The sequence below is a fragment of the Gossypium raimondii genome, chromosome 9 (assembly GCF_025698545.1).
Source record: "Gossypium raimondii isolate GPD5lz chromosome 9, ASM2569854v1, whole genome shotgun sequence".
In the NCBI taxonomy this organism is placed as follows: domain Eukaryota; kingdom Viridiplantae; phylum Streptophyta; class Magnoliopsida; order Malvales; family Malvaceae; genus Gossypium; species Gossypium raimondii.
The window spans coordinates 49,900,476-49,916,689 of record NC_068573.1 but is presented as its reverse complement, the minus strand read 5'-3'; the positions used below and the strand labels follow the sequence as shown (position 1 = coordinate 49,916,689).

The 16,214-nt window shown below is 34.2% G+C and overlaps 1 protein-coding gene across 1 annotated transcript; it reads left to right on the top strand.

Annotated features, from left to right (window-relative positions):
• The first annotated feature begins 13,992 nt into the window (after positions 1-13,992).
• On the top strand, positions 13,993-15,408 carry LOC105800854 (probable transcription factor At5g61620). Its single transcript, XM_012632213.2, has 4 exons — positions 13,993-14,316; positions 14,484-14,701; positions 14,822-14,983; positions 15,049-15,408. The coding sequence occupies exons 1-4, from the start codon at positions 14,028-14,030 to the stop codon at positions 15,325-15,327; spliced, it is 948 nt and encodes a 315-aa protein (XP_012487667.1). The 5' UTR covers positions 13,993-14,027; the 3' UTR covers positions 15,328-15,408.
• The last annotated feature ends 806 nt before the right edge of the window (positions 15,409-16,214 follow it).

The window sequence follows — 16,214 nt, the reverse complement described above, 5'->3', positions numbered from 1 at the left end:
TTTTTAAATAAAGCTGATATTCAATAAATACAGATGAGTGGCTCAAGAAAAAGTCTGGCAAGAGGTACAGAAACATCAAAACAACAATAAAAGTACCCAAACAAAACAAAACCAAAAAGCAAAAAAAAAAGAGATAGACCGTCAAGAGACAGATGAAAACAAACCAGCCACAAAACCAAAGCCATAGCCAAGGAAACCCAAAAGAATACCAGCAGAAAACTTCTGAAATAACCAAAATCTTGCAAAACTCTAACACTGTGTTTGGTTCGCCGTATTACCCAATCCATTACGCCCCGATTACGTGCGTATTACATTACGCCCCTATTCCGGCGTTTGGTTCGCTGTAATAGGTATTACGCGCGTAATCGGTTCGCCCCTAATCCCCAAATTCCGTGTTTTCCAATCCTTCCCAAATCGTCAGATTAGCTATTACTCCTCCTCCTCCCCATCTCTGCTTTTACCCTCCTCCCTACCCGACCCTCTCCTCTTCCGTCCTAATCATTTTCTCCTCCCATTTCCCACTGCCTGCTTAATTATTCGTCGTCATCGCTTTCTTCTCGTCTCGCGCTAATTTCCCTTCCTATTTCCTCCCAACCCTATTCTGCGCAAGACACCAAAACTCTCTTTTCTCTTCAATATATTCACAAAATTGGAAATTCTCGATAGCTTAATCCATTGAAAAAGAGTGAAGCGTTTTTCGGTCATCACGTAGCATCCAATATCGTGAGTTTTAATTCGACCTAAAATAATCGCCAATTGTAGTACATGTATCTCAATGTTTTTCCCAATTGTAGATAACCCTCTGCATGCTTTTCTCTTTACTTTTTAAGCTTAATCGTCACCTTAAGTGTTACTGTTTTAGTTCCTACAAGTTAATTTCTCTTGAAATTGCTATTTTATTTTATTCATTGTTGCTTATTTCATCGAGATTATTGTGTATATGGATGCACCGCTTTTAAAGTCGCTTTCATTGGAATTATTGTATAATTCCGCTTGTGGCTTTTTACTCTTCAGTAGTTTAATGCTGATTTCATGGTTATGAATCTTTTATTCTTCAAGAGTTTTAGTTATCGAACGAGGTTATATTAGAAAAGAACGAAGCATAAAACGAATATTAGACCAAAGAAAGAAAAAGATGGCAACCGAACATTTGTAATCGCAATTTTCTTTTACTTCCAAAATAATAGTAATACATTGAAGTGATTTTGATTGAAATGAAGTTTTGTGTGTTCACCGATCAAAAGTTATGATAATGAGGCCTTGGCATTGGATCATGATAAAAGGTAACACTTGTATCATACTAATAAATTCGCAAATTTACATCTTGTAGATGCCATCAAGTATTGGATGACTTTTTAAATATACAATGAAATTCGCTCATTATAAATATTATATACATATATACAAGTGAAATTTTGCCTTGCGGACTTCATTTAAATTAAGAAAGCTTACAAAAGACACTCCTTTCCATTTTTGTTATTCTTTGCTATGAGTTGGAGAAAGAATAAACAGAAACTGCTTGCGATTTTGCTTTATTTTTTCATGCAGATATGGGGCTTGGTTCTTTATTAGGAAGAATTATTGTAATGAAAAGAGGACACTTGCTCCTATCCTAACAGCCATTCCCTTTTTTAATGTTTAACAATGTTGCTTCTTTCTCTTTTAATTATCTCTTGGATACTGGCCAAGGAACATCAAATGATGATTACTTTGTTCGATGCTAAGCTTTGTCTTAACTATGAACCTCTAGAATCTAGATAATTGCATGCTATTGCTCATGCTATGAACTAGAAATTTTTGGTCATGTTTGATGATTGCATATCTAAAGCAAATGATGTTTCTCCTACATTCTTCAGCCAAATCATTAGCTAAATTAGCTTATCAATTGTTGTTGTCTCCTTTTGAAATTAGGTTTGATGGATAAATTATGAGCATCAAATCACTTTTGAAGTTAGTTTGAATCTTTTGCTCGGTTGATGATACATATGCCCGCATTGTGTTGTTTGCTAATGGGGATGAATGTGGGGAATTAGAGGCCGGTGGTTTGTTATGTATTAACCGAGTGCAACTTACTACATGTAGGATGTTAGGCACTGAATTTACTTAATATGGTTGGTTTTATGGTTGTGCCATGACTGCTTCCAAATTCTTGAAAAACAAAAGAAAAATTATTATCTAGTCTTCTCATATTGTAATGAAAAGAGGACACTTGCTGGTTCGGCCTTTTATTAGGAAGAAAAGGAGGTGAGAACTAATTACAAATAATGAGGAAATGAGGAGGCGATTCAGTGTAGGTTATTGAACTTGGAATTGGGTTTAATGGTTTGTCGCTTTGGTTGGGTGCAGAACATATGGAATTCCAGTGAATCCTTTGAAAGCTATGCAATTGGATTTAATAGTTTCATAGTTCCTCTTTTGTGTTCCCCTTATCAAGATCTGCTATAAGCCTATAACCAATGGCTAAATGTTTTATTTTTCTTATGTTTTTGCAAGAAGAGAGAGGTTAATAAGAAAGTTCTCAAAGTTCCTGGAATAGAGCAGAAGGTAAGACTACTCTAGAAAGTTAACGGTCCATTTAAGTACTTAAAAGGTGATTGTTGCATAATTGTAAGTATTGATGATTGGTAGGCAAGGGGATTTAATAAACTATCTAGATACTGTTTTGATCGATATCATATTTAAAATATGGCTCATGGATGATGATTGCTGTATGGTTGTTCTGTGCTTTGATATACTATATTTAGCTATAGCATAAATATTTTCCCCAAAAAAAAAAAAGGTTGATCCGAGCACTTTTCTCATTACAGGTAACATTTTTCCAACACTTCCACATCGTCCCAGATTTGAGCATTACAGGTTAGTATTGATGTAGCAGGTTCTGTTGTTTCCCAAATGAATATGGTTTTGTTTGTATGTTTGTAATGCTCATTAAAGCTTTTGTTTGTATGGTTATGGTTATTGTTGCATGACCATTGTTCTTTTTGAATTTATCAGCCAAGTTATATGTTTTTACTATTAGGTAACATTTTTTTTAAAGAGCATTATGCCTACAAATCTTTTATGAGATAAATTTGTACATGTAAATGAGATAAAAGTTATATATTTTTTATGAAATTATATTACCATTTAAAATGTTATTATCTAGTTTTAAAACTTCAATTTCATTATTAAACTAAATCTTCATTCTTCATTTTATTTATTTTGAAATTAGAAAACCTTAACTAAACTAATCATCAATAAAAAAATTTCAATGATCAAACTTTGAACATGCTTTAAGTAACTAATCAATATATTTATACGATATCATTTTAGGTCAATTAATTTGGGTGATTTTAATTAACTAATCAATATATTTAAATGTCCAAATTATAATGAGTTTAGTTATAATCTAACAAATACCAACCATCAAATTTTACCTCAATTAATTTTACCTCAATTATACATAATATATTAAAATTTAAGTTATAAGTTTTGAAGAAATTAAATGCTCATGGATTATAATTAACCTTTTATGCACGCAATACATGTTATTTAAAACAAATGTTAATTGATTCAAACATTATTTTTCCCTATAATGGAAATAATGTTATCTTAATTATAAAATGGATAAATGGCATGAAATTTATTATTGTCTAATTCTATCTTAGATTTTAAGTCAATTACATTATACATAAAATATTCCTCATTCATAATATGATTTCCTATAATACATAAATTATAATTGTGAAAGTGTAAGGAAGTTTTAAAATTAACGATATATAATATGATAAATAAAATTATACAAATTTTACTTAAAAGTCAAATTTGGTCATTAAATTAATAAATTCTATAGAATTCTGAAATTTTAATAATAATAATTTTTGATGAAAAATGCTAAACATGTATTTTAAACTTGATACTAGATGATAAGTAACAATTCTTGTAAAAAATAAGTCCTCTTCAAAGTTATATATATTTTTACAAAATGAAATTACCATTTAAAATGTTATAAAAGTTATAAAACTTCAATTTCATTATTAAACCAAATCCTCATTCTTCATTTTACTTATTTTGAAATAAGAAAACCTTAATTAAACTAATCATCAGTAATTAAATATACTCTTTCATTATTATTTGGGTGATTGATAAAGAAATGAAATTAAAGTTGCAACGATATCATTTAGTAGATAATTTTTGCTTCGTGTGTTCTAAATTTGTGCTGTTTATTTTATTTGATAATGTGTAATTGCAACTTCAATTCTTTGATAGTGTGTTCTAATTTTAAAATGTTGCGAGAATGGCTCAATCGCCTTTAATTGCACAAAGTGTGAGGCGTAAAAGAATTAGTATTGTTTGTGACAATATGGTTGGAAATCAGAGAATCGCGATTTGGTTCTTATTTAGAATGGGTGCCACCTTAGCCTACATAGACCAAGGATTAGGTCCTATACCATAGATTTTATGCAAAACGGGATTATGTGAATAGGCTTGTATATGCTAGTGACGAGACCTGTATTGAACAAGTTAGGATGAATAGAGTGCCTTTTTAAATTATGTGAGATGTTAGAATCGATAGGGGATTGAAGTCGACAAGGTTCATGCTTGTTGACGAGCAAGTAGCAATGTTTTTACATATCATCTCCCATCACCAAAAATCGAGTTATCAAGCATCACTTTAGAAGGTCCGGAAACTGTTAGCGAGCATTTCATAGTGTTTTAAATGTCATCACACGCTTGCAAGATGTGTTATTTAAAAACTCGAGCCAATTACATTAGATTCTTCCGACACAAGGTGGAAATGGTTTAAGGTATAGGACTAAGTTTTATATATAGCTTCAACAACATTTACTTGATTTAGATTTAAATTAGTATTCTAACTCAAGGTTTTATATCATGTGATATAGAATTGCTTAGGTGCTCTTGATGGAACCCACATCAAGATTAGGGTTCCAACAGTTGATAAACCTAGATATCGGACGAAAAGGTGACATAGCAACAAATATGCTAGGTGTTTGTACACCGAGATGCAATTTGTTTATGTTCTTCCCGGTTGGGAAGGTTCGATTCTTGATGGACGGGTTCTTCGAGATGCCATTAGTAGAAGACATGGATTAAAAGTTCCTCATGGTAAAGTGTATAGTTAGAGGACTTTGATTTATTCATTAAGATCACACTTTGTGTGTGAATTAATCATTTTTAATATGAAACTTATTTTATAGGTTGTTATTATCTAGTTGATGCTGGATACACAAATTGTGAGGGATTTCTTGCACCATTTAGAGGACAACGATATCATTTGAACGAGTGGCGTCAGGGTTATCAGCCAAGTTCTCCGCAAGAGTTTTTTAATATGAAACATGCCTCAAAGACGTAATGTCATTGAAAGATGCTTTGGCTTATTAAAACTTAGATGGGGAATACTTAGGAGTCCATCGTTCTATCCTGTAAGGGTGCACAATAGAATTATTATTGCATGTTGTTTGCTCCATAATTTTATTCGAACCCATATGAGTAGTGATCCCATTGAAGCGGAGGTGGGAGAAGGATTACCTACAATTAATGTGGTGGATGACGATGAACCGAATATCACAAATATTCATCCATCGGATGCTTGGGCTACTTGGAGGATGGAACTAGCCAACCAAATGTTCGATGAATGGCAAGCATCTAGAAATTAGTTTGTGAAACTTTTGTGAAACTTTTGTATTGATTTTGTATTGTATTAAACTACGTAAATTATAATATAATTTCTTCTAATTCAGCATGTGTTATAATTTTAAATTTTTGTGCTATGGAACTTTTGATTCATGATATTCAACTTAATTACTTAGATTTTATAAAGTGTTGACCTTTTGAATCATGATATTAAAATAGTAATTAATATAATTTTTTTTGTTCTTAAGATCATTATGTCGTGTTCCGAATCAAATGCTCAAGCTTCTCGAGGAAGCAAAAGAAAATGGGTTCGAGGAAGATGCGAGATTAGTTTCAAAGATGGTGGACTGCACAATGTTGGAACATTTAATGTCGATACTGGGTTCAAAGCCTGTTATTTGAACGAGTTGGAAAGAATGCTACAAACGGTTTTACCAAATGCAATGTTGAAGGCGAAACCTAATATTGAATCAAGGATTAGGTTACTTAAAAGGAGTGGTCAATCGCTCACGACATGCTTAATGGCCAAAACAATAGCGGTTTTGGTTGGGATGAGCATAAGCACTTCGTTGTTGTCAAGATGCGCTTTGGAGTCCTATTTAAAGGTAAGATTATTTCAAGTCTTTATTATATTATTTTTACCAAACTTACGACTAATATGATTTCCTCATTTTTAGAGTCACAAAGAAGCCGCCTAATTCAGATTTCGTACTTTCCTTACTATGACCAAATTACTACCATATACGCAAGAGATCGAGCAACGGGAGAGATGCTCAAACAATTTGATGTTCTTGAAGAAATACATGCGATCTTGAACGCATACGATATGAATGAAGAGAGAAACACATTCTATGATCTGCTGGTCGACGTCTCTTTAGATGACATGGATGTTTCGTACGGATCCGCGAGGAGATCGAGACCAAGGGGTTCCTCATCTTCAAACAAGAGAAAGAAGAAATCGATGCTCGTGATAATGTGTTTTCTTCATTTAATGAGGTCGCCACTTTGTTCGGGAGAAAATCCAGCCGCTGGCGATCAAATCGAGAGGAGTTTTGCCTCCGAGGTGGTAGTTCAAAGAAGTCGAACAACATATGGAAGAGAGAGCTTCAAATTTATATTCACCTTTTATGGTCAATTGAAGGTTTAACCGACGATCGATATGATGCATTGAGTAAAATTCCACCATCCAACTCAAATGATCGCTTTCTTTAGTTTACCTTCGCTGTCTGATTGGAATGGGTTAGGAGATTTCTTTCTTACCATTAAATATCAATGTTCAAACTTTTGATGTTGTAAAACTATATAACATATGGATTTTAATGTACAATTTCATTTTCATCTAACCTTTTCTTAATATAAGTTAATTATGTTTATGCATAATATAATTCTCAAGTTATATATTGATTTTAGTAAATTCATATAAGAACATTTTATTATTAAGAATTTTATGAAATTATATATCACTATATAATTATATTTAATATTAATTATTTTAAATTGTATAAATTCATATAAGAAAATTTTTATTATCAAGAATTTTATGAAATTATATATTATTATTAAATTATATGTAATAATTATTATTTTAAATTATACAAATTCATAAACTATAATCATATTAGTTATAATTAAATCATATATTTAATTAAATCATATTTAATATTAATTATTTGAAATTTTCTTTTATAGTATCATATATTATGATTTGAGTAAATTCATAGAAGAATTTTATTTATTAAGAATTTTATTAAATTATATATTTTAATTATAATATATTTAATAATAATTATGTTAATTTATATTTTACAAGATCATATATTATGATTTGAGTAAATTCATATTAAATTATATATTTTAATTAAAATATATTTAATAATAATTATGTTTAAATATGATTAAATTATTTATTATTGATAATAATAATCTTATTAAAATTTAAATAACAATAACAATAATCATTTACCAAAACAAATTTCTGCTAAGGGTATTCTAGTCATTTTAGTTTTTTCATTATGCTATTACACCTCTATTACACTCAACCAAACACAGGATTACTATTACGCCTCTATTCCATTACATTCAACCAAACAGTTGATTTGCTATTACACAGCTTTTCCATTACACCTCTATTCCATTACACCTCTAATCCAATACACCTCTAATCCAATACAGCGAACCAAACGTGCTGTAAAAGTCAGAATAAGGAGTACTTTGAAAATAAACCAAGGAGATTCTAAGAACCTTCTCCAAGCTTCAAAGCCCACAACAATTTTAGTAACGATGAAACCATTCAGATCGATCCGACTCCATCGCCTCAACAACAAAACAATGTGCCTCTTCAACCCAGAAGCGTGGCAATTACCGATTCTGGCCATCCATTGCCAACTCATGGGCTGCCTTATTTGCCTCTCTGGGAATAAAAAGGTAAGTAACCTCTTCAAAAAATCCAGCTAAAAAACAAATGCTCTGAGAAATAGGACTGAGGACAGATCTATCAACTATGTTTGAGTTTAATTTCTTGATAACTGTAGGAGAATCTCCTTCCAGGATGACTTTCCTAAAACCCATATCCAAAGCGAAGGAAAAAGCCGTCTCACATGCTATCGCCTCAGCCACAAAAGCATCTGCTACATCCAACAACGGATAAGTGCAATCACCTATAATATGATTTTTTGAAACTCTAGCTAACACTGCTGAGATAGAAATATTTGTGTTACTCGTAAAAGAGGCGTAAAAAATTTAGCTTAATAACCCCAGACTTAGGAGGTTTCCACAAAATGTTCCTTTAGATAACAAGGGAAAGACTTTTTACTTTACAAGAACTTGAATCCTGGACATAACTCTGCATAAAGCCCACAATTTTATGTAAATCAAAATTTAGGCCTTCGTTAACCAGCTTATTTCGTTTACACCAAAGGGCCCACAAAGAGATGGTAATGAGTTTTTTAGGGTTCATATCCACTGCAAGAGATGTACTTACAAAATTATTTTTCCATCCGAGATATTAATGCTGAAGTCTAGAGAGAGTTGCAGGTAATGCCAGAGTTGTCACAGGACATTGCAGTGCCATAATAAATTGTGTGAATCATTTGGTACCGCCTTACACAAGGGGCAGGCAAAATCAACACGCAGTCTCCTTTGAACCAGATTCAAAAAATAAGGCACATAGTCCTTAAGGATGCACCAAAGATGAATTTTTATCTTAGTAGGGATCTGAAGATCCCAAATCGATGTAATTTTTTTGTAATTATCAATTGTATGGCGATTTCTGTCTGTATGTTGGATTACCTTTGTAAGTAAAGATCTGTACCCGCTCTTCACTGAGTACTTCTCGAATACATCATGCCACCGAACGAGCATATCTAAAGTCCCATGCCCAGCAAGGGGGATGTTGAGGATACGCCAAGCTTACTCATCATCAAATAGTTTATAAATCATTTCCTTGTTCCAGGTACCGGAATCTCCATTTAATAACTGATCAATAATGGACCAGTTAATATTTATAGACTGAACTAACAAACGACCATTTTTAGGACCCGGTATCCAGGGGTCATTCCAAATATTCACCTTCGACCCATTGCTTATCCGTCACAGAAGACCATCATCGAACATATCCTTGGCGCTACAGATGCTCCTCCAGGTAAAAGAAGGGTAAGACCCAACTTTAGTAGAAAATATATCAGATAATGAAAAATAACGAGCTTTAAAAACTTTTGAAATGAGGCAATCAGGCTGAGTAAAAATTCTCCAAACTTGCTTGGCTAAAAGGCTTTGTTAAACAAACAAAGATCACGGAAGCCCAGCCCACCATAAGCCTTCGGTAAACAAAGCGCATTCCACGCGCTCTAGTGGATTCCTTTAGATGTCTTATTATTAGAACACCAAAATTTATTCAAGATTCCTTCAAGCTGATGACAAAAGGTTTTAGGTAACGCAAAACATTGCATCACATAAACTGGAAGAGCTTGAAGAACTGCTTTAATAAACACTTATTTCCCGCCCATCGAAAGATACCTAAAACTTCACCTCGTAATACGCTTCAGAAAACGATCCACAAAATTTGAAAATGCCAGTTTTTCTTCCTCCTAATCATTATTGGCAGACCTAAATACTTTTCAGGGTTTGTTGCCCTTCTAACACCCATAATATCTATGATCGAATAACGTACCTCCTCCCCAACATTTGCACCAAAATAGATTAGTGACTTTCTTAAGTTAATTTTTTACCCCGAAACCAATTCATATTCTTTTAAGATATTACAGACAGAACAAGAACCCTCATCTGATGCATCACCAAAAATGATGCAATCATCAGCAATCAATAAATGGGTTATCGATAAATTCATTCTGCCAATCAGAGCTCTCCTTAGCTCATTTTTAATCATAGCCTCCTTCAACAAACAAGAAAGCCCTTGAGCACAAAGGAGAAAAAGATAGGGACTAAGAGGGTCCCCCTGCTTTAAGCCTTTAGACGGAGCAAAACCCTCACTAATATCATCATTTATGCCCATCGTATAAGTGATCGAGAAAACACAACGCATGATGAGAACCGTTCAGTCTTGATGAAAGCCCAACCTAGTCAACATTCTGGCAAAAAATTCCCATTCCACCCAATAATAAGCTTTGCTAAGATCAAGCTTAAGTGTGAAGTTCCCGTTTTTACCCTTCTTATTTATCTTTAGAGAGTGAAAAACCTCATAAGCAATAAGAGTATTATTCAAAATTTGCCTGCAAGGAACAAATGCACCTTGAGCTTAATCAATACAGAAGCCTAGAAAAGGGCTCATACGATCAATAATAACTTTATCAATGATCTTATAAATAACATTACATAAGCTAATAGGACGAAATTGCGAAAGATTTTTAGGTTTGTCGATTTTAGGAATAAGTACCACATGTGTTTTATTAATCTCACCCATTTCAAATCTGCCGTTTAAAACCTCCAAACAAAAATTAGAAACCTTATCACCAACAATATTCCAGTACCATTGAAAAAACAGTGCTGGAAAACCATCAGTTCCTGGAGCCTTCAAAGGCGCCATTAACTTGACTGCTAGCCAAATATCATCCTTTGTCAATGGTTGAATGAACTTTTTATTCATGCTCATAGAAATCCTTTTTTCAACAATACCCAGCACCCTATCATCTCCTCCTAAGTCAGAAGATGTAAAAAGGTCTCCAAAATATTTCACAATAATTCTCATCATTTCCTCTGTATCCGTAACTAGTTGACCAGATTCATCTTCCAACCTAAGAATCCAATTGCGATTGTGACGAGCCACAACCACTTTATGGAAAAAATTAGAGTTCCTATCACCATTTTGTAACCAGTTTAGTCAGGCACGCTGAGCCCAGAAAACCTCCTCTTTGTCCGCTTCAAAATTCAACCCAAGCTGCATCTCTAAAATTTCCCCCAGAATTTCATCAGTTGGATTTGATCCAAGAGCACAGAAAGCTTTTTTTTTTCCAAATTCAAATGATGTCCCTTTTGTTCATGAAAACGCGAATGACTCCATTTTTGAAAAAATTGACCCAAATGCGTTAACTTAGTCGGTAGACTACCATGATGACCAGTCCACCCCCGTTGAACTATTTCTTCAAAAGAATCATCCAAGCACCATTTTGCTTTAAAATGAAAGGGATAAACCGCACGATTTTTCTTTTACCACAACTTACCCGTAGTATCCATCAAAAGCGGACAGTGATAGGAAAAAGAATTACTCAAATGTTCCAATAAAAAATCCAAAAAAAGATGCAACCAATTAAGAGTAGCAATACCCCTATCTAGTTGTTCCCGATTGTTTGTAGATAAAAAACGCCCCCGTTCCCAAGTAAACTATCTACTAGTACAACCGACATCATAAAGCAAACAATCCTCCAAAGTAGAACGAAACTCGGCCATTTATCGTGCCGACCTAAGACGACCTCTTTTTTTTTTCAAACCAGCTTAAGATTTTATTGAAGTCTTCAATCACTAACCAGGGCATAGCCTGATCATGCCCCAACCTACGAAGGTCTTAAGAAACCCATCTGTATCATTCTTCGGGGTTACCATAAAAGCCCGTAAGCCTCTATACGACTCTATTTTCAGGGTCGTGAATTGTCGCATCCACATGAGAGGATGAATAGCTTCTAATCGAGACAAGATCATTACCTTTCCAACCCAAAGATAAGCCTCCCTTCGAACCAATTGCCCCAATATCTATCCCATTTTGGTAACCGCACTTCAAACGCATCATCTCCATCTTTTTTGAACTTAATTTTGTTTCAATAAGAAACAAAATATGGGATTAAAGGCCCTTAATTTGTTGCGGAGCCTGTTTACCATCCGAGGTCTCCCTAAACTATGGACGTTCCAACTTAGCAACTTCATAGCGCCCGCCTGCTCTGTCCAGCAGAGCCAGCCGATGAATCATTAACTATTCCATTAAGAAATTGACCTGGACATAGGATTGAATCAGTAATTATACGTTGCTGCTTCTTTCCATCCGAAGCTTGTAACAGTTCATTTTCATCATTTGAGTTCAATCCCATGGGCCCTTGTCCCACCACGGTCTCATTGATTGACTGATTTGCCACATTGGACCAAATACAGTCAAACCATTTTTTCACTACACGATCAAATCCCAACGGAATAAAATTAGGATTTAATTGATAATGATCCCAATCGTTCCTGAGGATATTTCCAGGATCTTTCAAATTTCTAGAAATGTTGCCTGAAAGTTCCGCTTTCTTTTCTATCTATTTGCTGTCAACCCCATCAGTTTCCCGAAGCCACTGACTAGTAGTAACAGAATGCCATTTCGCCGCCGCACGGATGGATATATCCCAGCCAAATACAATTTTCTTAGTATCAATCCTGGTTCGAATCGGGCAAAAACTCTCCCCATGCCCAAGTTTCCCACAAATAAAACAAAAGAGACTTAATTTCTCGTACTGAAACAAGCATAAGAAATCCTGTCAGATCCAACCATTACTTTCTTTTTATGTTTCAAAGAAACAGTACACGTTTAATTGAACTCGAATGCGCATAAAAGAATGGGAATTTATCGATCGAAAAGACGTATCATAGTCCAAAAACTAACCCAGAAAATCCCCAAACTGTTTAGCCATTGACTCCATCATCAACCCTGGAGGTAGATCATGGACTTGGACCCAGAACTCAGAGAAACTTAAAAGAACAAGAGAAGGATTTTCACATGATTGGATCCTATGAAGTAATAGCAGGTGGTTGTTAAAGAACCAAGGCATTCCCGCAAGAACTCTTTGGATATCCACCTCATGAAAGAATTGAAAAAGAAAGCGTCTTTCTCCCAAATTTGAAATGCAAATACCTCGAATCGGATGCCATAAATCCACCATAGTATTACAGAGCGAGGGAAAATGAACAATACTATCCGTCAAACAGCGTCCTACCAAACTGAGTTGCAGGTTCTGATCAATCACCGCTGCATCCTCTTGGAAAGCCTCTTCTTCCTCATCTGCCAGAGCTAGATTCGCCAGATCGTACTCCATAGAAACAAAAAAACAAAGCAAAAACATAACCCCCGACAGTCCCAAGAAAAGAAAACACTGTAAAAAACCTCTCAAAAAACCATAAAGAGAATAAACGTGTCAAACGACAGACGAAAACCGTGTCAAGCGACAGACATCAACTAGAGCCCAACAACTTGAACATTTTTTTTAAAATTTCTTAAATCTTTAAGTAATTATTACATATTTTAACTTATAATTATAATATATTAACTTTTTTTTAATTCATGTATTACACGAGAATATAAACTAATATAAATTTATTAGAAAATGGAATTTCACATTATTATACTTGTTGAATGCAAATAAATCAGGATATTATAGTTACGAGTCAAAGAAATTGTTTTTGATTTACTCTTAAATCTTAAACATTAAAAGCAAAACTTAGATCATTTTGACCAAATTTTACGCAACGTTAAAAATCCATACTGAGTGTTATTTATAGCTTTATTAAGAAGAACGAACCGGGCTTTTAGATCTTTCTGTCTTGAAGGTAATCTAATTTTAATATTAATAAAAAAATAACTTTTAGAACCAAGTTTGCCCTGGTATAATACAACAAGTTAAATGTCTACCTCTTAAAGAATATTCTAAAATGAAATTTGGATAACTTTTGACTGTTTTATATACAGAAAATGAAATCTTGCCATGTTCATGATTTAAATTCGCCAAAAAACAAAAAACAAAAAAAGCGGCTAAAAATTCTTGCAGGAGACCTTGGTTTAAAGAGAAAAACAAGGGTTTGGTTTTCACTTGTCAATATTATACATATTGTTAATATAACCCAAATAAATGTTTTTTGTGCCTCGCAAGACGGAGAGAGAGGGGGAATAAATTTAAGGGAAAAGATCAAAAGAGATTATGGTGAAAGAAGCAGGGAGAAAGTGCTCTCATTGTGGACACAATGGCCATAATTCGAGAACTTGTTATGTTCACAATTCGAGATGTTGTAACGGAAAAGGAGGGTGTGTCAAGCTTTTCGGTGTTAAGATAGGTGCAATGGATCAAAAGCGAGAGAATGTAATGAAGAAAAGTTTTAGCATGGGAAATCTGCAATCTCATGCAGAAAACAACAACGATGATGATGGGTATTTTTCAGATGGCCAGATTCAGTCTAAGAAACACAAAGCCTCCCATGAAAGAAAAAGAGGTATCCTTTCTTTCTTTCTTAATTTGTTGATTTAATATAATCACTGAGATAAACAGGAGATTTCTTATATGTGAAACCTGGCTGCCATTGATTGAATAAACTAAGTGGCTAATCTGGGAAAAAAGAGTTTACTCCATGTGGGAATTATTATTGTGCCTTTTGCTTAGGGAAGCCATGGACTGAAGAGGAGCATAGAACCTTCTTGGCAGGTTTGAGAAAGCTGGGGAAAGGTGACTGGAGAGGAATTTCAAAGAGTTTCGTTCCCACTAGGACCCCAACGCAAGTTGCAAGCCATGCACAAAAGTATTTTCTCAGGCAGGCTGGGACTGATAAGAAGAAACGCAGACCAAGCCTTTTTGACATGGAATTTCAAGAATCCGGATCCGTAAGATATTGTCTTGATTAATCCCCTCTTTCACTTATGATTATCAAGTAGCCGGTTCTTTCATGTACATGACACTACTAGATACATACAGTTGATGATGGTTTGTATATTAATTAACAGAGTGCAAGTCCTTCGGATTCCCCATCAGAAGAAACCAGTAGAAGTTCACCTCAGACATCCAAACCATTTCCACATCATTGCTTGGATGATCGTCCAATCAGATCCTTAACTGAATCTCATAGTTTTCCCACATATTATTATCTCGGGACTACTCAACCCACGGTAAGGGCCTATTCTTGCCAATTCCATCGGAATGCCGCCAATCTAATGGGTGATGTTTTTAACAGGCACCAGAAGCGAAACTGATGGCGTATTTACCATTTATGCATGCAAATACAATGAATCATGCAGCACCACGTTACATAAACACTAAAGCCCTTGTAAATGTAGCTGCTCATCCCTCTGGTATCCCTTCCCCAAGGTCAGTTCACCACAGCATGTTTCGAGCTGGCCCTAGTGCCGCTTCCACTGAAAAAGATGTTTTGGAGCTTAAGATCGGCCCCCCTCAATCACCTAAAAATGCTACGACAAGTCTTCCATCTCACGCATCAATTAGGGTGATTTGAATAAAGTAAAACAAGAAAGAAATGGTCATTTTGGCACCAAGCTGATGGGCAGAATTAGAACTAAATTCACCCAACATTCTTTCATCATAATCTATAGATCTTTTTGCATGCGATCGATTTTTTCACGATTTGTCTTGTTTAACCTCTTTTCAGTGTCAAAAACATAAAATAAAATTACGAATTAAACATTGTACGTAGAGATATTACCATAATCACCTGTATATTTAAAAAAAATACGTATTTCTCTTTCAACTTTGCCCAAGCAAATACATACGAAGAATAAATTACTACCATCAAACAACAGAATTCTGTACAGGCCATTAATAATCTGCAAATTAATGAAATACACTTTCATAACAGCTTTCGAATTACTACTGCTTCTTAAGATAAGCTCCCATATGGTAGAATGCGAACTTCAATTGCAACTGCAAATGCCCGTTTAGATGAATCACTTTTTCTTTACCCAGGCTGTTACACTTTGCTTCCAACCAGATGTTTTTCACATTCTCACTTGCATAACAATCAATATTTCTTCAACCATTGCTTCACATTGCTGAAGTTGTATTGATCAGCGACATCATAAATTATCTACCAGATATTCCCCTTGCATTCAATGACAAAAAGGCTGAAGCTCTGTTAACAGCAAAGGGTACTATTGAAATAGTTTGTATTTTATAGTAGAATTAATTCTACCAAGTATTTTTAAAAAAAAAAATGTTTTGTTTGTCCTACAATTACAAATAGTTACAATAATAATTTTCCCTTGGTTTAAGGACATTGTATTGTTGTGTGTCTATAACGTTGCTATTATTTTAAGCTATTCTGGAAATCTTTAATTTAAAAATGAACAAATACACATATAAATTTTCAGATTTCTTTTATAGGAT